Here is a 25,350-nt window from a genome sequence, read left to right on the forward strand (position 1 = left end):
TTAAAAGAAGAAATTAAAATGCAATTTATGTATGATGTTAAAGCAGAACAGCAATAGATGGTTTTGTTACATGTATACCTTTGAAGTAATGATTGCTTCCACTACAAATCCAAAGCTTCAAGTAGGTGCTTTGGAGCAAAGCAAATGGACGGTTGGAAACTTGTGCAACAAAAAACTCGGCATACATGAACGAGCCTGCCAAAGAATTTCCAATCTATTGCACATGTACAAGGTGTTACCATCTTGGAACTAAAAATATGGGAAATTATTGATCCTGGTATGATACAAATCCTCACTCATATGACCTGGGAGAGCAGCTTTCTGTCCAAGTTCACATCATGATCGATTATACTTTGATTTGTTCATAACTTTCACTGATGCTGCCACCTTTCTGCTTATGAAACTCAATATATCGCATTGTACTGGAAAAGAAAGCATTATCAGATGGATCTGATGTTGTATTGTCGCTTTGTATCTCAGTCCTGATGTGGTCAATTAGATCATGAATTGCAGAACTTGTTATCTGAGGATTTCCTTTCTCCAAGAAGTATAGATACCTAAAAAGATAAAACAGAATGTCATACATCATGTCCAAGTTAATTTCTGAATTAAAGTTGGTATGATATTTTATTTGTTTACTTGTTCAACATTTCAATGAACAGTGTCACATGTCCACTGCTACCCCTTGTTGCGTTCATCTGTTGGGCAGCATTTGCAATTCTCAAGGCACGCTTTAAGCAAAGGAGGACCCTGGAACAAAAAACAGCTCATGAAATAAGATCCCTCAGATTATTATCACAACATTCACTACTTTCTTGAGTAGACATGCTGAGAATCAAAGTCATCTATTAAGAGGCAACAAATTTGTGCATCTCTTAAGAGTACAAGTTGTAAGGCACCACAAATAAGCAAAGGTTTCAGCCTTGGTTGGCTTGATGCTGCCAAACCAAGAAAAAACATATTCAAGAAATTTTGAGATAACTAATGACTTTGCATTTAAGGTATAATCTGGTTCTAAGATGAACCATATTCTTATTATGACTTTGCAATTTGGATACAATCTGGTTTTGGCAACTCAAAGGTGTAGAACATGACCTATTTGGATGTTAGCATGGGTCAATGGCATAGGGAGATTGACCATTTGGCCTAAAAGAAAAATCAGCATTAGCAATAACTCATCTACTGTTATCTAACGTCATAACGACACATGACGTGAACTATCTTAAGGGTATCACATCCTGTACAAAACTAAGAATTAAAAGGGGCCAGCAATTGGCACTTCTAAAATGCACAACGGTTTCATGCTATAGTTGGGAAAGACTAAACACGGCAATGAAAAGATACATTTGGGCATGCAGAACAGCATCAGTAAGGCTTCATCAGGAGTGTAGCTAGTGTGGTGTTTCCAAGAGTTTCGGCACAATCCAACTAAGAGAGGTTACCGTCACTTGAGCAGCCCATAGACAAGACTGATTGATAACTACTGTATACAGAAGTGTATATATTACTATGCACCTTTCTCCATCTTTAACACCATCCTGCTCGTTGACCCAGAATAGATGTGAACATGCATAAACTGCTCTGCACTGATCAGGCTTCTTTAGAAGTTTTGCAGAATACTGCAGAATAGCAAAAAAAATTAGTGCAAGTATAATAGCACAATTCATTAAATATTAGCAAAATAATAAATATATTCTGTATGTGTGCACATCTGTACATCTCAAGTATCCTACCCCTGTGGCCTTATGTGTTAATGTATCTCTGTTCTCAATTCCAAATACATTCATACGTTCGAGGGTTCCAATAATCAAGTGTATTGCGGTCACCTGCACTTTCGAGTCCTGCTCAATGGAACACCACCACCAAATCATTTAGCAGGAAAATAAGAGGATTCAAATTACAATATGAACAATATATTGCCATAGAAAAAAATTTAGTATGTCAAATTTCCCATTTTCCCTCTGCACATGGCATAAATTCACTAAATCAAAAATTTTACTTTCAGCAGGAAAGTTCACTTACAGCCATCTCCTCTTCATACAATATAAATGCTTGTGTCAGGAATTCATATGAAACTGGTTCGAGACCACAATCATTGGCAGCCTAAAGCAGAAAGCTAGTTATAGACAAGCAATTGTAAGGAAAAGAAAGAAGTTAGCAGGAAAGAGAATTGACAAACCTCAGCACATTGCAAGTATAATCTTAAAGCAAGTTCTGGTGAAGGAACAGATGACAAGGCCTCAATTGTCTGGAAATAGAAGCATTGAGAATGAACCAAAAATTATAGTACTTAGGAAATCAAAATAATATATATACAAAAAACAGGATAATTGTCGAAGAAGCACTAGCAACCATATCCATGTTGATTATATTCAGCATAACAAGATACCTCACTATGAATAGACTTCAAGGATCAAGAACAACATTATAATAATCCTAAAAAGTTGACTGTATTTCAGTTGGCTTTTTGGACTACATATGCACCAGAGATGGATTTAGCTCCATATATCTAGCCCGGCAAACTTTGTCATGCACTAGAGATGAATTTAGCTTCCTCTATCTGGCCTGTCAAACTTTGTCATGCACAAGAGATAACTATAGCTCCATATATCTAACCTGTCATTTCATCTTATTTGGCTTTTTTACTAAAAAACCTTAGTTATGTAAGTACGAACATATCTTGGCTGAATCTCCACAATAAAAAGCATTTTCATCTTAAACTGTTGTTCGCACCTCTGTTTAGGAAATATCATGTATTTCATATTTACTAGCTCTGAACATGTATGAATATGTTTTAATGACTGCTTATGTTACACTTCTCTTATTTATACCACAGATGTAAAATTGCAAAATTAAGGACAAACATAAATTTGTGCCATTATTTCATTATTTGTTCAATTTAATATATTGAGTGTGAGCATAAATAGTTCACACAGAAGAAAAAATTTATACTTACAGGACTAATATTAAAAATTAATCAACAACTTTTAATTTATTAATCAAACAGTGGAATGCACTGCAAAAACAACCTGATGCAGAAGTTGAAATATTTTCTTTTGTGTTACAGACACCTCTTGTCCATTCACATCTCCATCTTGATTTCGTAAATGTCTAAGCAACTGCAGACCAGAAAGAAAAGGTAAGAGCTTTAGTAGGTCTAACAGCATAATGAATTTTAACAGGAAACATCCATGATATTCTCTGGGTGACACAGATACAATCATGTAAGGATAACTTCTTCATTCGATGGTATAGGCTAATAAAGAAACATGTCAGAAAAATTTACTATCAGATATGCATGCCTGAACCAATCGGGTCCCCATTGGTTTGTTCCGAGCTTCTTGAAGAGGTACTTGAGGTAGTCACAGGTATTTGGCCCAGGTAGTCTCTCTTGGGGGGGCCAAGGTATTTGGCAAACACATATCAGGAAAAGTGTAATTTCTCTAACACTTGTTTTCAAGAAACTTTTGTGCTTACTATAAATTATGGACCAAAAATAACTAAGTTGTCAAGTAATTAAAGAACCAAAATTTCTACAATATTAGAAGAATTTTTATTTGACAGAGTACATGTGACTAAATACACAAACTAACTGCATATCACCAACAGATTTAACCATTTTTTGCATACAGAACATTCAAGACATGAGATAATTTATTGAAGTATGTGTTCCAAGAAAGCTGAGAACAACATCTAGAGGTGAATTTTTACAATCTGATTTAATCTCATACCAGGTAGTCATAACCCCATAGTCCTGAAAGCAGTTAGAGAATGGACTGATCTTCTTTTAAAATGCTTTAGAGGAAAAACCAAGCTGTCCATATGGTCTCTTGAAAATTAGGATGAGAGACATGAAGATAGGCGATCTGGGAGACCACAATAGGCATTGTTACAATGCTCCTTAGTGACCTAGGGTTTAAAAGGAGACGAGAGTTTGAATCACAAATATATTTACAGGTAAGGTTGAGTGCATTGACTCTCCCCAGATTCCATTGGCATGAGCCTTGTGCACCGGACATGACCTTTCCTTTTTTTACACATGAAGATAGACGACAAGAATGTGATACATTTCCTTCCCAATTTCTAACCTGCATAGCATGTGTATGTATATAGCCAAACAATTTCTAATTTTTACATTGATTGCCTTAACATTTACTGCAATATTAATAAAGGTTGTATTTGTCTTGCTACATTTTGTTCAGCACAGAGAGCTCTGAAAATAAAGGATTAGAACTCAAAATTCACTCAAATGCAAGGTCAATGATTCTCTTTCACTAAAGCCCCATGCTACTAATGTGCTTAGTCTGCTGAGGAGGTACATGCCAGCCAACATGATATGGCACTGGTCCATGCCAACTAGCACAAGCCAAGCACAATTAAGAAAAATTATACCAGCTGGAATGCCTCGTTATGGCCAAATGGTCATCATTGCTGAATGAACCATTTCCACCACTATACATAATATGAAACAATTCTGAGAAGATGTCATTAGCTAGAAGGTAACTCTCTGCATGAGCAAATGACAAATCAAGATGCTACCACTATGTACAACAACAAGGACTCAGGTCAGTACCAATGTGATTTAGAAGACCAGCATTCATGCCCATTAACATGCCAATAGTGCAAAAAATAAAGATTTTATGACAAACAACCACACCTCTATGAACATTATGTTATTCCACTATACAAAGATCTATGAAACTTCAAACATAGAATGAGATGTATAAAAGACAAACCTTAAGGGCAGAAAAGACAAGGGGAGGTACGGTGAAAGCTAGGCGTTTAGGACCTCCAAGAAGAATATGCTTCCTCACAGTACATATAATCTGGAAAGAAAATTCAAATCTGGACATTTATGCATTATGTTACTTCTATAGAAAATTGAGTACCAAGAGAGATACCGCAAGAAAAGGAAAAAATAAACTAATTGCCAGACAATGATTAACTTAACTTGTACAACTTCTCTTAGAAAGCTATTAACCTGATTAACCAGCAAGTTACATATTGTTTGGACTATATATGCATGACCTCTGCCACATAGCATGCACATTTCTGTTGTTAAATTTTTTTTTCTGTCAAACATATATTAAGCTATATAAGATCAGCAACTGGAAGGCACAGAAATAAATTTGAGATGCATCAAAATTAGAAACCAAAAAAGCAGCCTATCTACGTGCAATGCTAAGTCCCACATTGTTTACTTGAACATTTTTTCAGCAAATAGCCATTTGGAATTTCCCACCACAGCCACTAAAAATCTATTATTCCACTTGATGAAAATATAAATTGTTTCAGCATTTAAATAAGATAAGAATGAAAAAAAATACATTATTGTTTAGCATATAAACTTGGATCATCCATGAAATATTGTCTTGCCACCTAGTTCCCTACTAAAGGAATTAGTTTCTTCTGCATGGAGAAAACAACGAGTGTGCACATTACTTGGTTTTACCAAGCAAATATTCCATATACTGACATCAAAAGCAAACCTATCACTACATGAGATTATGGGCAAACAATTACAGCTTTTACTCAGAGATTATCTACAAACCACAGGCAAAAAGAGCAGAAATTTAATCTATGAAGAATCAAAAATTTGTTTCAGGATTGTGATTTTTGTTTTAAAAATTAGAATAAATTTTTATTACATTAAATAGTGTATATAATGTTCACACATGGACTCGGACCTGAAACCTATCACTGGTGCAATAAGCACTAACCAATCAGGCTTCTCAACAGACTTTGCATGATTATGATTTAATCGATCTGGCCATCTTACAATCTATAAGATCAATTGATTTAAAAAATAGCTCCACACATACATGAGAACTAAATCAGATATAAGTATAAAACTTAAATCTTAAAATCCAATAATTTCATCTGAATATGCAATTTTATAAGCAAAAAAAAGCTCCACATCATACAGGAGAAGCAGAAAATTACAAAATTGTTTCAAGTAAAAAACTTCAAAGAATTTTCCCCACTTAAATGGTCCTCATAAACTTCAAACCACCACTATGCTTGATATCCAGTTGGTTCAAGTCACAAAAGCAACCTTTTCACCTTTCAGAGGTTGGGATGCATATGTTGACCCTCTTTGAAACCTAAACTGGAGGAAGTCTCATGCATTGTGCTGCAACAGTTCCCTCACGTAAGCCCCTTTTTTTCAGGTAAATGTACAAAATCCCCTCTCTTAAAAATCAGAGAGACCATGTAAGGGACATGGAAATTAATGGTCTATGTTGGCCAGCTGTTGGTAGGGTAGAATAATGAATATAAATTTTTTAAAAGATTACATCAGGTCATAGATGAAGGCATGTTCATAGATCTTGATGTAATAAGTAAGCAAGAATATGCATCTGCAAATAATTCTTACTAAATTTAGCCACCTTAAACATCTCCTCAGCATCATCAGTACACAGCATGTGAATGAGACGAGCGACAGAGTTCTGTTCCTCCTTAAAATCCTCTTCATCAAGCTATTAGCAGAAAAGATTGTCAATTTTCACTCTTTAACAAGGTAATCTGAGATAAAACGCTACATGGACAAGAAGAAGAGGAATGGGTGTTTGAAATTTCTTGCATGCTATACTCCTGATGTCAACCAAAAAGACCCAAATCTCACCTCATCATCTTGAGCCTCATCTGTCTCCTTTACAAGCCCTTTTATTAATTCAAATAGAGTGTCAACCTAGAAAAGAAATAGATATTATGACTTCAAAAAATCATTTCAATGTAGAATAAACATGAGAACAGAATCCTACTTTATCAGCTGTAGAGATGCAGGTGTTGTTCTTCATTATGTTCTGAATGATTATAGCTGACATGACTTTATTTGTTGCATTATCTAGATGATCCATGACCCGGGGATAGTTAGGAAGATTTAATGCAGTAGAAATATCCTTATACTTCTCCAGTGGAGCACTTAAGAGTGCAATAATCTGCTTAGTTGCTTTGCTGTCCTCAAGTTTTGTTTTCCCGGAGAGTCTCTGTACACATGCTCCCTGTGAAAATAAGCATGAAATGCATCACCAGTCTTATATAAACAGCATGCAAAGTCACACCAAAATTAATATATGACTTGTTTGCCAAGTAACAAGCAAACTGAAGTCACTCCAAGAACTAGCATGCAACTGAAGCCACTCAAAGATTACTTTATCACTTGTTTGCCAAATTAACATGCGGCAGAAGTCGCTTCAAACTTTATTAATTTACAAAACAATATAGAAACTCAGCTGCTCAATAATAGTTTTGTGGACTTAAGGACCATTATATTCTTCACATTATCAATAAGACAGAACGTAACGAGGTAATTACATACAAAAAAGAACATATGATCAACACATTGCAAACTCATTTCTCATATTCTAAAGATATCAATCACTCATAAGACCTCAAATCAAAACTTCAGCTGAAATCGATAAGACAAGACATACCAGTATTTGATCCGTGTAATCAAGTCGATCAGGATGGATACGGAGAGTAAATGTAAGAAGTGACACATATAAAGTAATTACTCCAGAAATAGGCATATCAACCTGTGCTTCTATCACCTGAGAAGATAACAAAAAGGGATCAAAGTCTAAAAAATCTTTACAAAACACAAAGTTTGGGAACAAACTCTACAGATTATCAAGTCCAATGGCATAAAAATAATAGTAAAAGAGTACATCAAGTTTAGACATCTTTCAGTGACAAACATGGTGGATGTATATCATACTCTGAAACAGAATGGGCATAACCTGTAAGACTTGTGTTAGAACAGAATAATCAAGGACTTCAAAAACCTCCCTGTCTTGATAATATATATTTAACATAACAGTACAACTAATAGCAGTATGTACAGTATATACATTATATGATCACGAGACAATTTTACTTCTTAAAGCATGCCCCACCTGCCTGGTAAGTGCATGTAAAATATTGATGGACATGCTGCCAAAGAAGAACAATTTTAATATTTAGATTTACATCAGACATACTGAACTCAGTTCGAAATAATACAATGAAACAGATGAGAAATAATATAATGAAACAGATGCCAATAAGAAGTTCATCCACACCATTCATAAAAGACTTATAACGTTCAAATAATGTATAGATTCAAAAACTAATTGATGGATATTTACATAAAGAAAGCAGTGATAACTTACAGGTACTCTTTAACTTATAGGTACTAGCAAAGGCAGCATTACATTGCTTAAGAATTCACGTATATTAATTAAAATTTACCTCTCCAACAGCACTGTTCAATTTGGCAAAAGCTTCAGCTTGCAAGAATTCAGGTAGCACCTACAACTTACATAATGAGAAAAAATAACACCAAATGTTTGTAATAGTAGCAGTAAGTTGAAAACTCACTTCTGTACTTGACACAGCATAATTGGATAGTCTGTCCATAAGTAAGGAGAGCACCGTTTTAATATCAACAGTTGGCTGCATATAAATTTGAGACATCAGACCAGTAAGTCTTAAAGAGATTAATTGTAAGAGGAAACAAAGAATGGTCATAAATCATCTAATTTGTCTAGAAATGATGCCAACAGAAATCTCAAAAAAAGTTCATAAACCACATCATGTAGAGATCTTCATTTATACAAAAATAAGGCCCCATAATCTTTCCACTTTGGCAAAGTCACATATTACAACTGTCATAAAATAATTGCTTAGCTGATTTAATCTCATTATGAATATCTTTATTTGCTGAAATCTAGGTTTTCCTTAAAACGACTTATCATTTTAGTTGCTAATCAACTTTCGTCCTAGTTTTATTTCCTGTTTTCAAGTTTTCACATTTCAAGATGATGGCATAGTAGGACTCTGCCAACTTGTGATATTATCAATTGGAAAGCATAAATTATTAATTATAGCAAGTTGTTACATAAATATTCTATAATCTTTTCTTATTTGGAAATTTCTCTCTTCTCAAACATTCAAATGTCCAACCTCCCTTGTCCTTAATATCTAGTACAACAAAGTACTAACAAGACTAGTTGCATTTTTCATAAAAATATAGTTGTGTTATGCTATCATACCAAATTCTCCTGATTCATAAAGCACATTTTTTCTCTCATCTTCAGCCCAGAGGATCCTAATACCCCATCAGCTTGGACAGTGGGCGACAAACTAAACGCCCTCATTGACTAAAAGAATTGCTATCACATACATCAATCTTCCAATACTCGATAAACTTTAGTATGAAGTTCCATTCAAGAAGAACTAATAGTTGGGGATTCATTTACAGAGTTCTGATCCAATAATTCCAAAAGTTGCTTTCGAGTCCTTCTTCCTACATATACAAATGCATTGAACATGTCTATATGTAATGTGGCCTATCACTATGCAGCTTATAAATAGCGCTTAAGTTTAAAACTAAAAATTTTGAAAATCTTTGCACTTTTTGTGTGGTCTAAAATGTTCGTCTGAAATGTCACCTGACCAATATGCAAGAAGAAGACTTAGATGGCCTGAAGCAGGGCTTCTTCATGCAGGGTTTCTAAAGGATCTTAAACTAGGAGAAGCCTAGATAAACATAAGACTAAACTTCTTGAGAACTTTTAATCATGAACAATGATACACCAAATATAAATAGAAGAGGAAAATGCCCTGAAGGTTAATCGGGTAGTTCAGCAACAGTAATGCCAAAGAGATAAATGATGATAGTAGAATTGTCACCCAATTGGACTAGGTTCAATGCACCTAGGAAGCATTTCCATTCTGGTAAACAATTCACAGAATTCAACAACAAAACAGCACCTGATCTGGTATATCTACACTTAGTTATGAAATAATGTTAAATGGATGTTAATAACTGGTCAGTTATAATATTTCGGGCTTCAAATCTCAATAACTAAAACCAAAAACTTTACAACACCACCAAGAGCTCAAACCTTTTATAAACCATTTCAAACAAATAGAATTAAAATTCTAGACATATTAAAGTTCCAAAAAAGTCCAACAAAAAGGACATACTGGAGCATTTTCCAGGAGCAGATTTTGAGTCATAAAACAAATTTATGAAATTCTCCTCAAAGTTCAATTGGTATACCCTCTGCTACCAAATTCAGCTGAGCCTGAGAATATTTAGTATATAAAATAGAACCAGAAAAACACAGAAGCTCCACTTCTTTCTCATAAATATAAAATTGGCTGCTAAAAATGAATCACATTGATTCAAGATGTTCTAGATGGAAGAGAATACTTTAATAAATCAAATAAGGAATATTTTCATGTCAGCCAAATAACAAAAGAGATGAACCTTTCAAAAGAAAAAAAGGAAGCTTTATGGACATTATTTTACCTACCTGAAGTTGGGGAAATGCACTTAATAATGTTTCAAGAGTCTGTAAATGGTACTCATCTGGAAAGACTTGAATTATACAATCCATCAAGTAATGCTGAGCTAGCTCATCTTTACAATTCACAACCTTCCAAACCAACTCTTTAATCAGAAAATTTGAGAAGTTATTCAATATAATTAGAACTTGTCAATATAGTAGTAATTTTAACCTGTTCCAATATCCTGGGAAGAACAGTCTCTTTGTACATATCAAGATCAACACCCTCGAGCTGGCTAAGAACATGAAGGTTTTTTCCAACCTAGAAAGAAAAAGCAAAGGGAAAGAGTATCATAAATGACCAAACGGAAGAGTTACTATTGTTTTTGAGAGAACTTGATAATGATATTACAAGATCACGAAGTTCGCTCCTTTCTTTTCCCCTCTTCGCTTTCTCCCCTGTGGGTCCCTGCAGACCATAAAGTGCGATTCCTAGTCTCAACTCAGGATCACCTAACAGTATGAATAATTCACAATCACTAAAATACCTGTGTGACTACGATTACCAATGTGGTATGGAATGACATACATGTGCCTAGGTACCTTATGCTCAAAAACACAATATAACCTCAATGCAACGAACCTGATACTGCATTCTGACCCAGAGTTTATTCATCTCCGTAAAGTTTTGGAGCACAAACTCAATAGCATCATTATCAGTGTTGGCACCCCTAAAATATGGTAATAAAAGAGAGAAAAAAATAAGCTCCAGGAGATAACATGAGCAATAAGAATCACCGTTCAGAAATTTTCACTACTTACTAGTTTGTGACATAAAAAATAGATATGTTAAAAATGCAGAATATAGATGAAAAATGTACAGATTGTAGCTTGTTCTACCAACATCCCTGGACTTCCATTCTAAAGCAAGTGCTGAGGCAATAACTTAAAAGGTTCGTGCAACACAGTACAACAACAACAAAATCATAAAGTCCCAATTATTTGGGATCAGCTACATGGATCATGCAGCACAGTATCTTCTGTTATTTAGCAGATAACCATATGAGGAACAACACCAAATTTCTTTTCCAAGTCATAATATAGATATTTGACATACATTTCAATATGCTATCATATTCTTACATAATATATAGTTGAGGAACAACACCAAATTGCATATATAGACCAATATTTTTACATATATATCTTTCATTAAGTGTATGCCTTCCTACAGTTGATATTTGTATCAATACTCTGCATTCTGCAATACAGTTTACATCAGCATGAACCCCCATCGCTAAAACTTTTTTTCCAGTACCATTTATTTACAAAAGAATAGTGTTTCAAACTGAGGTTTACGATGCCACATATGTGTTGCAAAAATATGACCACCTCATATAAGGCATGTAGCCTCCATATATGGCATTTTTGTGTATTTATATATGCAATCTGCAAAAGTGATATGGCAGTCACATATTTAGTTTATGTAACCTCCTTATCTGGGCAGCCTATTAGTAAGACAATTTGGTCCAATTTATCAGATTGTGCCATTCATCACTTTTGACCTTTACTTATTCCATATAACTTAATCACTTATACAGGTTCAAAATGAGTACAAGTTTCATCCCATAAATTTTTAATATGGCCTCAGCATATGTTTTCCTATTAATAATCTAAATTTGATTGTATATTTTAGATACACTTAATAATATTTTGCACAGTTTGCTGGACTGTAATTTAGTGATGTGAGTGTCCATATAATGCGTGTGTTATCCGATGCCCTGCCACCTGCAAACCACAGTCACTACTTGGAACAGCCAAAATTAAATAGTTTAACCTATGTCTACCACTCGAATTGGAATTATCTGTATATATATACACCATTTTTTGAATCAATCAATAATTCTTTTTGGCTTATATGCATAGACATCCCTTATAGTAGGTATGTTTACACCAATGTCCTATAAACCATGGTTCGCTTTACCAGTCCATACTATTGTACTAATTGACTGTCGGTACGATATGTACCAACATACTGACACATGATTCGATGGCATGTACCGACAGGCCAGTATGTACTGCCCATACTGATCACCTAATAGATTGATAATGTCTTGCCCGTACTAGGCGGTACACCATGATACGACGAACCTAGCTATAAACTATATCTTATTCACACGTATAGGCCCCCCCATTTAACCTTCTGTGAGTCAAGGACAAAATACTTGAATTACACTCAATGAGTACAATCTTGATTTTCTATATAATCCAATAGTGTATTTGTGCACATACTCATCTAAACTTGATCTTAGTGCTAATGCCCTCAAAAGATTCTATATGTGTATAAATTCCCTTTACCCAACTTTTTCTCATAGAATTTTGCATGTTCACTATATATCCCTCAAAACATGTACATTTGCAATATAGCCCTCGATATTTCAAAAATGATTAATGTTCTCTTGTGCACTTATCATTGTTTTCATAAGGCGCTCACCTAGGCACTTAGGCGAAGCGAGATGAGACCTGAGCGCCTCACAAAACCTCCAGGCGAGATGTTTCAATGAAGCATTGCTCAGGCACTCACCTGTGCTAGGCATCAGGCACCTCGATCAAGCGCCCAAGTGAAGTGGGGTTAAGGTTCAAGCTTGGTTCAATTAAAGGAGCAAGTTGGTTCAATCGAATTAACTAATGTACCCTAACACAAAACCCACCCCCCCACCCCGTGCTCGACCCAATGAGACAAACCTGAAATGAAACCCTACGTTCGCCGCTAGAGCTTCATCTGTCACCGCCAAGGTTCTAAATTTCGAATGATACTACCTGTACCAAGCGATACATACCGGTCCGGTACCAACGGTACGCAGACTGCTCGCTACCAGGCAGAACGCTTGATATAGCTCCTATTTCTAACGGCCTATAATAGTGTTCTAACGGCCAACCTTTCTCATGGGTTTTTAAACCTATCATCTCTCTTATTTCACTCTCACACTCTATTAAACTATCTCAAACTCATTTTTTCTCATATTCTCTTTCTTATTCTCACACTTACACTCACCAAAACTCTACAAAGCAACGATTTGTGAATTGAATTGAGGGTAATTTAGGAGGATTAAGTGAAAGAACTTTTTAATCAAGAGATATGATTAGTATGTTTAATATTGATTAATTCGAAATTAGATAGGTCAAATGTTTATATTTCATGCATATTAAATATTAGAAGATATTTATGATGGTAAAATATGTTTAATTAGGTTTTATTAAAGTTATTTAATGCTACGATTAGTGATTTTAACGATGATTTAATCAAAATTTGATCAATTTTAGATCAATTCGATGTCTTTAATACCTACAAAGGTATTTAACATGTTTATAATGTTAAAGAGAAGTAATTAATAGGTAATTAATTATGTTAATCGTGTGATTAGTGTATTTAATGATGATTTCATCATTATTATGATGTATATTGGATCAAATTTACATATTTAATGTTTCTTTTATATGTTTCACATATTTATAATGGTAAAATAGATTTAATTAAGTTTTATTAAAGTTATTTAATACTATGATTAGTGATTTTAATGATGACTTAATCAAAATTTGATCGATTTTAGATCAATTCAATGTCTTTAATACCTATTAGTGTGTTTGACATGTTTATAGTGTGAAAGAGAAATAATTAATAGGTAATTAACTATGTTAATCGTGTGATTAGTGTATTTAATGATGATTCATCATAATTTGATGTATATTGGATTAAAATTATGCATTTAATGTTTCTTTTATATGTTTCACATATTTATGATGATAAAATAGGTTTAATTAAGTTTTATTAAAGTTATTTAATGCTGTGATTAATGATTTTAATGATGATTTAATATCTATTTTAGGTCAATTCAATGTCTTTAATACCTATTAGGGTGTTTAACATGTTTATAGTGTTAAAAGAGAAGTAATTAATGGATAATTAACTATGTTAATCGTGTGATTAGTGTATTTAATGATGATTTCATCATAATTTGATGTATATTGGATCAAAATTACGTTTTTTTTTATGTGTTTCGTATATTTATAATGGTAAAATAGGATTAATTATGCTTTAATAAAATTATTTAAAGCTGTAATTAGTGATTTTTTTATCAATATTAGGTCAATTCAACATGTTTATAGCTTATTTGATTTAAATTTGATAAGATTATGGCACCAAAGGAACAGACACATGATGATACATGGGTTCATGCCCGAAAGATAGATGGAAACTATCATCATTGGCAATGTATTTATAGTGGCTACATTGGCAAGGGTGAAAGAATAACTCGGGTGAAGATGTATTTGGCTGACGAGTATCCCGATGTTGCAAAATGCAAGAAGATTCCAATGAAAATCCGTAAATTATTTCAAAGCAAGCTATAACAAGCAAAGGAAGATACATTAAAAAAGAAGACAAGAGTTGAGGAAGAATACTATAGGGCTACGCAGGAACCAGTTTATGATCAGTATGAGGGTCACGGCAATAAAGTCAACCCGAATCTCACAATTAGGGTTTGTGCATCATTAAAGCATTAGTATATGGTCAATGAAGCAATAAGGCATCGACGACCTAAATGTATATTTATTTCTAACTTAAAAACCATATCCTAATTTTTTTTTTCTACTTTTCAAGTATTTTCGAAGGATTTTAGCCTAAATTAGGTGTATCGCTCGGTATGCCCTGATGTACCGTTTGGTACGTCATACCATACTGAGCAAAGCTCGATAAACCGATATGGTATGAAATTTCAATCCTTGGTCACCGTCGCCTTCATCCGCAGTTTCAACCATCACCGCCGCCTTTGTCCGCAACTTCGTCCGCCGTCACCTTCATCTACAGCTTTGTCTGCAACTTCATCCGCTGCCCTCTCCTTCCCCCACCTTCCTCCACAACCACTAGTTACTCGTCTCCTTAGTACCCTCTTTAGAACTGTTTAACATTGATTAGAACTATTTAGAACCATATTGATCCACTATTTAGAACTCTTCAATTGGTTAGAACAGTTTAGTACCCATATTAATCCACTCTTTAGAACTGTTTTGCACTAGTTATAAATAGTTTAGCATAGGTCTCTTAAGCATAAACCAAATTGTGTTATTTTTTATTTTTATGATCATATTTATCAATCGTAATATATATTTTTAAATTTTAATATTCTGGAGAGCACCTTGGGCGTTTGGGACTTTGGCACCTAGCACTTTTAAAAGCACTAGCACTTACATGTTCCCAATATATGCATACGCACATGCAAATATTATATGCTACTACATTACTATGTTTTAACTTATTACATTGTCTTCTCAACATTTAGTAAACATATGCAATGCAAAGAGAAACGTATTACATCCATCTACTTAGAAGTTGATCAATGTATGCCTTTTTATCATATTAATTATTTACAATTATAAAATATAAGAAAAGATCAATAAGCCAAGAAATGGTATCAAAATGCAGTAAATAAACTTATTACATGTGATTTTGTATTTCCAAATGTATTGGGTTTGCAGAGTTTGCAGGATACATTTGCTGCCATTAAAACTCGTAGCAAAACAAATTTGATGGACTAAATCCATAGCTAATGTTAGTTAATTTATGGCAACAAAAGAAATATGACTTATAAAGGCAACCATACTGGTTAAAAAAATAAATCAAATCTGCATGTCTTTGTGTTAGATATCCATACAAAGACAACATGAATAAAGATGAAAGCAGAAAAAAAGAATTGGCATGATGAGGCAAAAGAGCCCAATGGGAACCATAAAATGCAATCAGACATTCTTCATACCCTTCAAATTCTGAACCAATATCAGGCAACTTATCTCTGCTGATTTGAGAAAGATAACTTCTTAAAAAAAGCCCACGAACAGGATGCTGAATACCACGGCACATTTCTACAAGGTCTTTAAGAACATCCTTGGTGGGAGCCTCCTTTGATTTGATGTAAACAGATCCTACTGTGCAGAGGAGATACCTGATAAATAAACAATTTAAACTTTATATACAAAAAGAACATGGATGGGAGAAACTCACAAAGATAAACATATTTATTTACATATAAAATGGAGGAAAGAGGAAACAACAGATACTGATTATAATTAATGGCTAAGAAATGGAAAATGAAAAAGCATGAGACATATTTTAGTTCAACTATTATATTAGCAAGTAGCGAACCACGTGGAGAAACTTTGGAACTTCAATCGACCTAAGTCATCCATCGATGATGGTTCAAATAGATTGGAACACACATGTTAAATATTCAAAATGATCAGTTAATATTATTGCTTATGACAGCCTCAAGATTATGCAAAAACCTGCTTTTTGATAAATGCCTGGACCAAGGATTTTCAATATCTTTCTATAATGACATGATATGTGTTGATGGGTACATCCTTGCGTCGGTTGGCATAGACCAAAGATTGGCCTAGTCATACATCAACACCTCCAATACATGTGGGCATAATGCTTGTTGTTGACTTTCTATCACAGAACATCCTAGCCAATGATTTAAAAAGCGCTAGGCGCTCGCCCGAGCGAAGCGAGGCGCTAAAATATAAAAATATATAATATAATTAATAATATAATTATTTAAATAAAAATATGCTATTAAATTAAGAAAATTAGGTACAAAATCACAATAAATAAATAAATTATAATAGTATTTTTTTATTTTTAAATAAAAAATATTATTAAATAAATAAAAATTAATAGTATTAAAATCAAAATAATATATAAGTAAATCTAATAAATAAAAATACTATTATTAGTATACAATTAATAGTATACTGTTAATATACTGTCGACAGTATAGTGAAAAGAGTGTGAGAAGACCAAGGTTGCTAACGGCAGCGGTAGCAAGCGACAGCCGTAGCAAGAGCGGGAGCGGCGAACGACAACGAGAGTGGGAGCGGGAGCGGAAGCGGGTGCTGCGAGCGGCAGCGGCAACAACAACGGCGAGCGACGACAGCAGTGACGAGCAGCGATTGTGGCAGCGGCGAGTAGTCGGCGAGCAACGATTGTGGCAGCGACGAGTAGCAACAGTAGCGACGAGCAGCGACAGTGGCAACGGCAGCAGAGAGCAGCGACAGCGGAGAAGAAATCTCGACGGTAAAATTGCGAGTGTTAGGGTTGGGGAAGTCGGGGAAATCGCGAAAGGAAACATGATATCGGTGATTTAGTTGGTTCGATTGAACCAACTAAGGCACCGGAGACCAACCAGACCTAAAAATCTGGTTCGGTCGCCTAGTTTAACCCAAGCGCTTGCCCGAAGCGCCCGACGCCTGGGCTCGGGCGAGCACCTAGGCGGCGCCTCTTTGAAGTGAGGCGCCTGGACAAGAAAGCGAGGCGTTCGGGCCTCGCCTCGCCCGAGCGCCTATTGAAATCACTGATCCTAGCCCATGTGAATGTGCTGACCAGCATGGCAGTCTATGCTCTAGATTAAATTACATCAAAGACTCGTGACAAGAAGAATACCATAGGGCTTATCAATAGGTTCTTTATATTCATACTTGATATGTCATGTGTCATACTGTCACGGACTTAGCTGGTTTTGCCTAAGTCGTGCAGCACCCTTACGTGTCCGTCCGCAAAGGTCAGCCTCCCCGAAACCTCTAATGGTCCCTTAGGACTCACAAAAAAGAAAACGGGTTAGAGAAAGCGCCTCACTCGGGAGCCACAAGCAAAAATTCTAGGAAACACTTCATAGACAATGCAAATTACAAACAGACTTTACAAGCTCTGTACGGTTATACAACAAAGGGTCGAAATGGTCCACTACAGACCGAATATCTCTCACAAGTGTCCACATGACACAATATTTATTTACAAGCCTAAGAAGGCCACCAAACCCAACTAAAATGGGGTTGTTAAGCCTTCAACCGTTCCTCTACATGTTGTGCAAAGCATGAACAAACAGAAAGACACGGACATACACAAATATTACATCAAACATCCTATTTAGAACTTTGTCCGTGACATTCTCCCCCACTTATTCCTTCGACGTCCTCGTCGAAGCCTTTGCCGACACTACAACTCCTCGCCTTTGCAGAGTCTTCAATCTTCTGCTCCAGCTGCAATGCGCCTCTTGGCTCCCAGTTGCTCTCCGCTGCTGTTTTTGAGTAGTCGAACCTTTGATCTGCTATGCTGCTTCAACTCGCCAATGACTCTGACTCTAGTGTGGGGTTGGCTGAGTTGTGTTGATCACTGTTGGTTCCTGCGGATCCTCCAGATGAAGGAAAAGACTATCCTTACTATGCGCTAGTCTCTCAAATGCCTCATGTTACTGCAACTCCTCGCCTTTGCAGTGTCTTCAATCTTCTGCTCCAGCTGCAATACGCCTCTTGGCTCCCAGTTGATCTCCGCTGCTGTTTTTGAGTAGTCGAACCTTTGATCCACCATGCTGCTTCAACTCGCCAATGACTCTGACTCTAGTGTGTGGTTGGCTGAGTTGTGTCGATCCCTATTGGTTCATACGAATCCTCCAGATGAAGGAAAAGACTATCCTTACTATGCGCCAGTCTCTCAAATGCCTCATGTTGCTTGAACTGAGTGGATGCTTGTTGGAGCTTTAACGAGCATCGCCTCGCAAACTTCTGAAGTTTTGGGTCATTCCTCCACAAAATTTGCTCATCGATTCTTCTTTCACTTAGTTGTCACTTCCAAGTAGATTTACATCACTTCCGCTTTCGATTGGTATTCTGTTGGGAAATGAAGCGGATAATCTACTCTCAGTAGCACTAATCACCATTGGTGAGGATCTGACAACTATTGTCTTCTAATATCTTCGAAGGGTCTTTGAACCTGTGCAAAGCTCCTCTGCTGGATAGATAAGAGAATTGGGGCACTCGGTTTCGCCCATTCTCTTAAGGGTTGAGATGGCAATGGTTACTTGACTTCGCCCGCCTCCTCAAGGGTTGTACTCCATACATCGAGCTGGTTACTGGCCTTCGTCTACTCTTTGCTCACACTTCTGAAGCATTCGAAGTGTTTGCACTCCTTGCATTGAGATGGCTACTGTGATTCACCTTCTCAATGTCATTGAACTTCTGGAATGCAAGAAGTTTTCACCCCAACTTGAAGTAAGTCTCTAATAGTTTTAATCGCCTCTGGGATTGTATCGTCTTCTCCATCAACCCGACCGCCTACTCCACTGAGTAGCAAAGGTACAGCACCGCGTACTGCCTGCTTCGTTCCTTAATCGTGCACTCTTGCATGACCCGAAGTCCTTCACATTCGCCTATCTTGATGAGAAACTCGTTGACACCGGTCTTACGAAGTTCCTTGGCCTCTACCCTTCAACCTTGTGTCGGTACTTGAAGTTTGCCTCTGCATGCTCCACCTCCTCGGCCCCTTTCACGACCAAGCGCTCTCCCTCCATGAGAGCAAGGGATCAATAACTTTCACGGAAGTCCCGCCTCTATGATACCATGGCGTTGCCATGCTCATGGCCCTACTATCCGTCGCCTTGCGTCTGCATCCCTTTTCTTCACGATCAATAGATGTCTCTGTGGCACCCCTCTGAGTCCACCTCCATTCTAACTGATGCTTGATTTTGGGTAGCTAAGTCCCTCTGGACTCGTCGTCGCTTCCTCACCCCTTTCGAACCCCTACTTCAACATATATGTGTTCTCCAAGCAGATCCCTTTGGTCGATGGAAAGACAGACTGCAACTCCCATGCATGGTCTCTGTCATCACGTTGTAGGGTTTGCATCGATTCTGCTCTCCTTAGCTTCCTTGATAGCAACGTTCGCTTACTCGACCTTGTCCTCTGACTTGCCGGGCTCCCTTAAGCGAATATGGGCTCTGGCGCAGTCCAACTCTCCAGCTGCTTTGATCATACCTCTGCATGATCAAGTCCCTCCCATAGGACTCACTGGTACTTGCATTCGAACTTTTCCCTCGGTGGAACACAGCCCCCATATGCTAATAACCAAGGCTTTCATTTGATACAAGATTCGATGCACGCACGGAAGACCCGCCTTTGCGGTACTATGGCCTTCACTCCTTAAATCCATAGCCCTTCTTGCCATCGTATTGTTCACCGAAGTGGAGCTTCCAGTAGCTCCTGATCATACCTCCGTATGATATAGTCCCTCACGGAACTATGTTTTGTGTATCGCATTGCCACGAACTGTTCCACCACGATCCGCTGCACCATGTCGCCTCCTGGTGACATCTCCATTGTATTCTGATCCTTGTGGGAAAACTCGAATTGTGATCCCTCCATGTGTGGTCTTTGCTAATACATCGCAGAGTCTCTTCCACCTTCGATTTTGTTCGCTCCTTTGGCAATCGACCTTCATCCACCCACTCTTGGATCACACCTAGATGAAGCACCGCTCTAGGGCAGTCCGTCGCCTAGTAGCTCCCGAAGTCCACCGACTTCGTTGCAATTAGTGCATCATTATCTGGATCCTGGGCCTCTGCCCCTACTAGCACAATTTCCGCTACGCATCGATTCCTTTATGGCAACTTGAATGGCAACACTATGGCATATTCTTCAAGAGTACCCGCCTCCGCATCCTCTTGCCCCGTGCCAAGACCTTCTGAACCCAACTTCGCCTCCGCAAGTTGAGTCACCTTAGTTCCTCCGTCAAATGCTTCTCCGAGATAAGATGCATGTGCCTAAAAGCTCCCTTCGTCTTTGGCACCATGCAAGATGAGTCCGCTCCGTCAGAATGAAGGACCCATGGAACAACATGATCCTGCTCTTACCTCTGCAAGAGTTTATGTCCTTGACATATGTCCAAGGAAAGCTCTGTGCCTCCGCTCCATGCTCCATCTTCTATGCTGGCTCCCTCCATGCGGCTTGGGTACTTCGCCAAGTTTCACCCAAGTTGCTCCGCTCCTCGTTTTACATTGAGTTGATGGTGGCCCTCGCGCCCACCATTCCACGAATCAGCCCTCCCTTGAGTCTGATCTCCATATCGACTCCAAGTGTGTCTTCATTCGTGTTGCTTTGGGTCGCTCCCCCATTTGATCTCGCAATGCATCCACCAATGGATTCTCTCAAGCGAGATCATGCGATGACTCCTCGCCGCTCGCTCGGTCCATTGAGCTTCGTGGAGTTGTTGTTTTTGAGGTACTCCTCAACATGTGCGGTCTGTTGCACATAATTCTCCCTCTAGAAAACCGAGACCTATCCCTCCTGGATATCTGTCCCGTTGGAGCAACATCTCTCTTCGCTTCTCTCTCTGAAAGTTTCGGAGACCACCATCCCCTTGGACTACTCTGATTCGCTGAACAAACTGTGCATTGTTCTACCTCCTACAAACGCACTTGCTAGATTACGACTCCACGTCAATACAACCCCTGCTGCACCACTCAAGGCCTAGCAGCATGCTGAACTCGGTGCACACTTCAGCCTCCTATGGACGTATCCTGCACATGCCGAAGAGAAAGTTTCAATGCTCCATGGTGCCGAGTTTCAGTCGCCTTGGGATGGCCGCGAACATTTCATCGTCCACATACAAGCCTATGCATGAGTACTGAATTCTTCGAGTTAGCAATTCCCCTCACCTCTATGAGCTTTACACAACTCTTTCGGTCGCTAAGCAACTCCTTCCACCTTGCATAGTCTCATCCTTTACCAAGCGCCTCGCTTGCCTTGAGCACCATCAAGTATGGTTGTCAACATTGAGCTGTAGCTCAAACTCAGCCATCCCAACCTTTGTACGCTCCGCATTCTTCCCAGCTTGCTTGTCCTCGTGGTGCCTCTTGCACGAAGGGTTGGCAAATCCTCTGAATGCCACTCTCAGATGCCTGCTCCTCTGAGCGACTCATTTTCCCTACATCTCCAAGCCTGTTTTCCCCCAAACGATCGCACGTGCTAGCTGCCCTCAACGCAGCCCCGCTAGGTCCCCCACGTTTGCATACCAAATGTTTCTATGAGTGCTTGTCCCGCTCTAATACCATCTGTCACGGACTTAACTAGTTTTGCCTAAGTCATGCGGCACCCTTGCATGTCCGTCCGCAAAGGTCAGCCTCCCCGAAACCTCCCATGGTCCCTTAGGACCTACAAAAGAGAAAACGGGTTAGAGAAAGCGCCTCACTCGGGATCCACAAGCAAACATTCCAGGAAACACTTCATAGACAATGCAAATTACAAATAGACTTTACAAGCTCTAAACGATTACACAACAAAGGGTCAAAATGATCCACTACAAACCGAATATCTCTCACAAGTGTCCACATGACAAAACATTTATTTACAAGCCTAAGAAGGCCACCAAACCCAACTAAAATGAGGTTGTTAAGCCTTCAACCGTTCCTCTATATGTTGTGCAAAGCATGAACAAACAGAAAGACACGGACATACACAAGTATTACATCAAACATCCTGTTTAGAATTTTGTCCGTGACAATACGTCACGTACAAATCTTCAACCATGTTATGTGACTGCTCTACTTGCTAACATTATCAACTTCTTGATCAAGTATAATGGTACAGAAGTAGAAGTTGCTATAATTATCCAGTTCTTTGCCAAGTTTTGTTCCTAGAAGTAGAATATCAAGATTTTATTTTTTTTTTAACATTGATCGACTGAAATCATTGATATATTTAAAGGTGAAGTCACTATATTATCATAGAAATCAATAACAGAACCTCAGGCCAAAAAACCATCACTGATAAGACTGGCAGCCAAGGCAATAATGGCCAACCATAACAGGCTACATCCATCAACCTAGATGTTTAAGTCAACTTATTTTTATAGTTGGTTCAGGCAGCTGATAGACATAGAGGTTCTAAGTTATGTTGTGAGCAAATATCCAATGAATTGGAGCAAGATTGTTTCAATTTTCAAAAATCTCTAGGCATGACATATAAATCATGAAAAATAAATGTTTTAACTTCTTTTTTGGAAAAAAAAATAATACCAGTTAAAGTTTTGTCTTTATCTTATTCTAACTAAAAGCGGATGGCAAATTACACATCAACTAATACAATGAAAAAGGAAACAAGCATGTTCTAGGGAGAGGCAGAAAAGATGTAGACTGGTGCTAAAATGACTGCTTCAGGCTCATATAGGTCATAATACATAAGTGACAAAGGAACAATTTTAAATGGTCAATTCAACTTAGATTGTAGAATACATGCTCCATAAAGTAACTAAAAAGTAGTAATTTCTGGAAGTGAATGATGTAATGAAATTAAGTTTTAAATTAAAGTGACTTGTATAGGCAAAAGAGACGCAAGTTCCAGACAATACTTTTATGGGGATTGCCATATGATCCATCCTTTCAAAATCTTAGTTCCATTCAACGAAGTGGTTGAAATGTTGTCACTGCAACATGACCTAGGAAGGTGGGCATTAGAAGCCCTCTGTAGAGAGATAAGGGATTGCTAGCTCTATTTTGTATATGTATACAAATTAATCGTAGGATAACTTTTCCAGAGGCAAGACTTCAGATTAGCAAAGGTGCTGCTCTTGTTGATGCTTTTGCAGTCACATATGCAGATAAACTGAAACTCCAATGGTTTTGAATAGCAAATAAAGTTTCTGTTTCTTTTACCTACATGAATTCAATAGAAATATCCATGAGAAGATTACCCAAAACACATAGAGGTCAAGAGTGTAATTGCAATATCAGGTTGACACCAAAGTTTGGACTGTGAACAATTTCTCAAAATGCAAAGCAAGCTAACAATTTCCAGAATCATTAGGTGATGGCAATGTAGGTATGGCTTATCATGCCTATCAGTTATATTTTATAGATGAACAAGGTGACACAATTGTTCATAGTTGAGGTCACTTTCGAAGTATTAAATATTAAAGATCTGTTCAACAAACTAGATGGTAATTAATCATCCCAAATATAATGTGCACTATAAAGAATGAATTTTTCCTACAAAGTCATTTTTGGCAGACGATGCAGAGCAGAACAGCTCCAACATTGACTCAAATGAAACAAGAATATTCAGGTCCAAATATAAAAGCAAATGCATGCGCCTTCGTTTTCAGCTAGAAAATTCCAATTTATAAACAGATCATAAGCTAGTGACTCGGAAAACCATTAAATTCAACATTCAATTTTGTGAAGGAATGAAACAGAGATGGAGTGATAAGCCCTTACAGCCTGGGCAAGATATTAGCTGCATGCTGCACGAGCTCGTACAGATCAGTCACTGAGTAGGAGCCCCGCTTTGTCTCCTCCACGAAGAACATCTCCACCTTTCTCAACTCATCAAAGGCCCTCATATCTTCCCCATCCCCAGCCCACAAATCACGTTAAGAAAAAATGAATAAAAATAAAAAACTTTCAGGTACTTGTGAGGAAGAAAACAATAATCTTGACATACATAGTTCGTAGTACTTGTGCGGCGAGAGACTAGAAGTCCGCAACTCCGAGAGCATCTGCCCGGCGTACCTGAGCGCATCCTTCAGATTATTGGAATCCTACGAAGGAAAAACATCAAAAGGAATCCACACATCAGCATCCGAACAAGAAGACCCGTCGGCTAGGGCCTGTTAGGGTTTGCGATCGAGACCAAGGCACGGTGCATGTAGAATGCGTTGTGCTGGAGGCGGCCCATGCCGTCGGCCAGGCACTTCTCCTCGTCCGCCGCGGCCGCGTCAGGCACCATCGTCGTCGCGCCGCCCAGATCTCTCCGACGATTTCTCCGCCGCTGCGACGATCGCCCTCTCTCTCTCTCTCTCTCTCTCCTCTTTTCGCCCGCAGGTCGCAAATATTTCGATCTGATGACAACAACACTTTAAACCGGCCGAGCGGTGGGTTGGACCGTCCGTTGGAAGCCGCGTCCGGCGATCGCAGAAGAACAATTATTTGACACGTGTACAGTTGATGAGATCCGACGGTGGAACTGAGTTGAAGACTGCTCTTACATCGCACCCTCTTTTTTTTTGCCGTGCCGTCCGGCACAAATGGTTTCTTTTTTTTCCATTAATTCCGTCCCGATATATGATATTACCTTCTATACTCCTCAGAAACAGTTATTGCGTTACATCAATGCTTTCTTTGCATGGGTATTGATAAGCTTATCAATAAAAATATATCATATATATATATATATATATATATATATACAC

At 37.7% G+C, this 25,350-nt stretch overlaps 1 protein-coding gene across 1 annotated transcript; it reads right to left on the reverse strand.

Moving 5' to 3' along the window:
- LOC135610192 (vacuolar protein sorting-associated protein 35B-like) lies at positions 1-24,992 on the reverse strand. Its single transcript, XM_065104369.1, has 22 exons — positions 24,792-24,992; positions 24,603-24,699; positions 24,377-24,503; positions 16,091-16,276; positions 10,921-11,008; positions 10,690-10,746; positions 10,510-10,599; positions 10,305-10,427; positions 8,362-8,436; positions 8,233-8,292; positions 7,437-7,553; positions 6,765-7,004; positions 6,626-6,691; positions 6,390-6,479; positions 4,737-4,826; positions 3,030-3,119; positions 2,180-2,248; positions 2,023-2,103; positions 1,734-1,841; positions 1,516-1,619; positions 640-750; positions 1-557 (listed from the first exon to the last, which is right to left on the reverse strand). The coding sequence occupies exons 1-22, from the start codon at positions 24,885-24,887 to the stop codon at positions 347-349; spliced, it is 2,376 nt and encodes a 791-aa protein (XP_064960441.1). The 5' UTR covers positions 24,888-24,992; the 3' UTR covers positions 1-346.
- Between the last annotated feature and the right edge of the window lie 358 nt (positions 24,993-25,350).

This window comes from Musa acuminata, chromosome BXJ2-4 (genome assembly GCF_036884655.1).
Source record: "Musa acuminata AAA Group cultivar baxijiao chromosome BXJ2-4, Cavendish_Baxijiao_AAA, whole genome shotgun sequence".
NCBI classification, from domain to species: Eukaryota; Viridiplantae; Streptophyta; class Magnoliopsida; order Zingiberales; family Musaceae; genus Musa; species Musa acuminata.

Bases quoted from the DNA above. Each gene is read 5' to 3' on its own strand.
- LOC135610192 (XM_065104369.1), bottom strand. From the start codon at position 24,887: ATGGTGCCTGACGCGGCCGCGGCGGACGAGGAGAAGTGCCTGGCCGAC. The intron at 11,009-16,090 runs GTATGAAGAATG...ACCATATTTTAG, and splicing joins ATTGGTTCAGAATTTGAAGG to GGGTGCCAACACTGATAATG. The intron at 7,554-8,232 runs GTAAATTTTAAT...TTATCTTCTCAG, and splicing joins TGAACAGTGCTGTTGGAGAG to GTGATAGAAGCACAGGTTGA.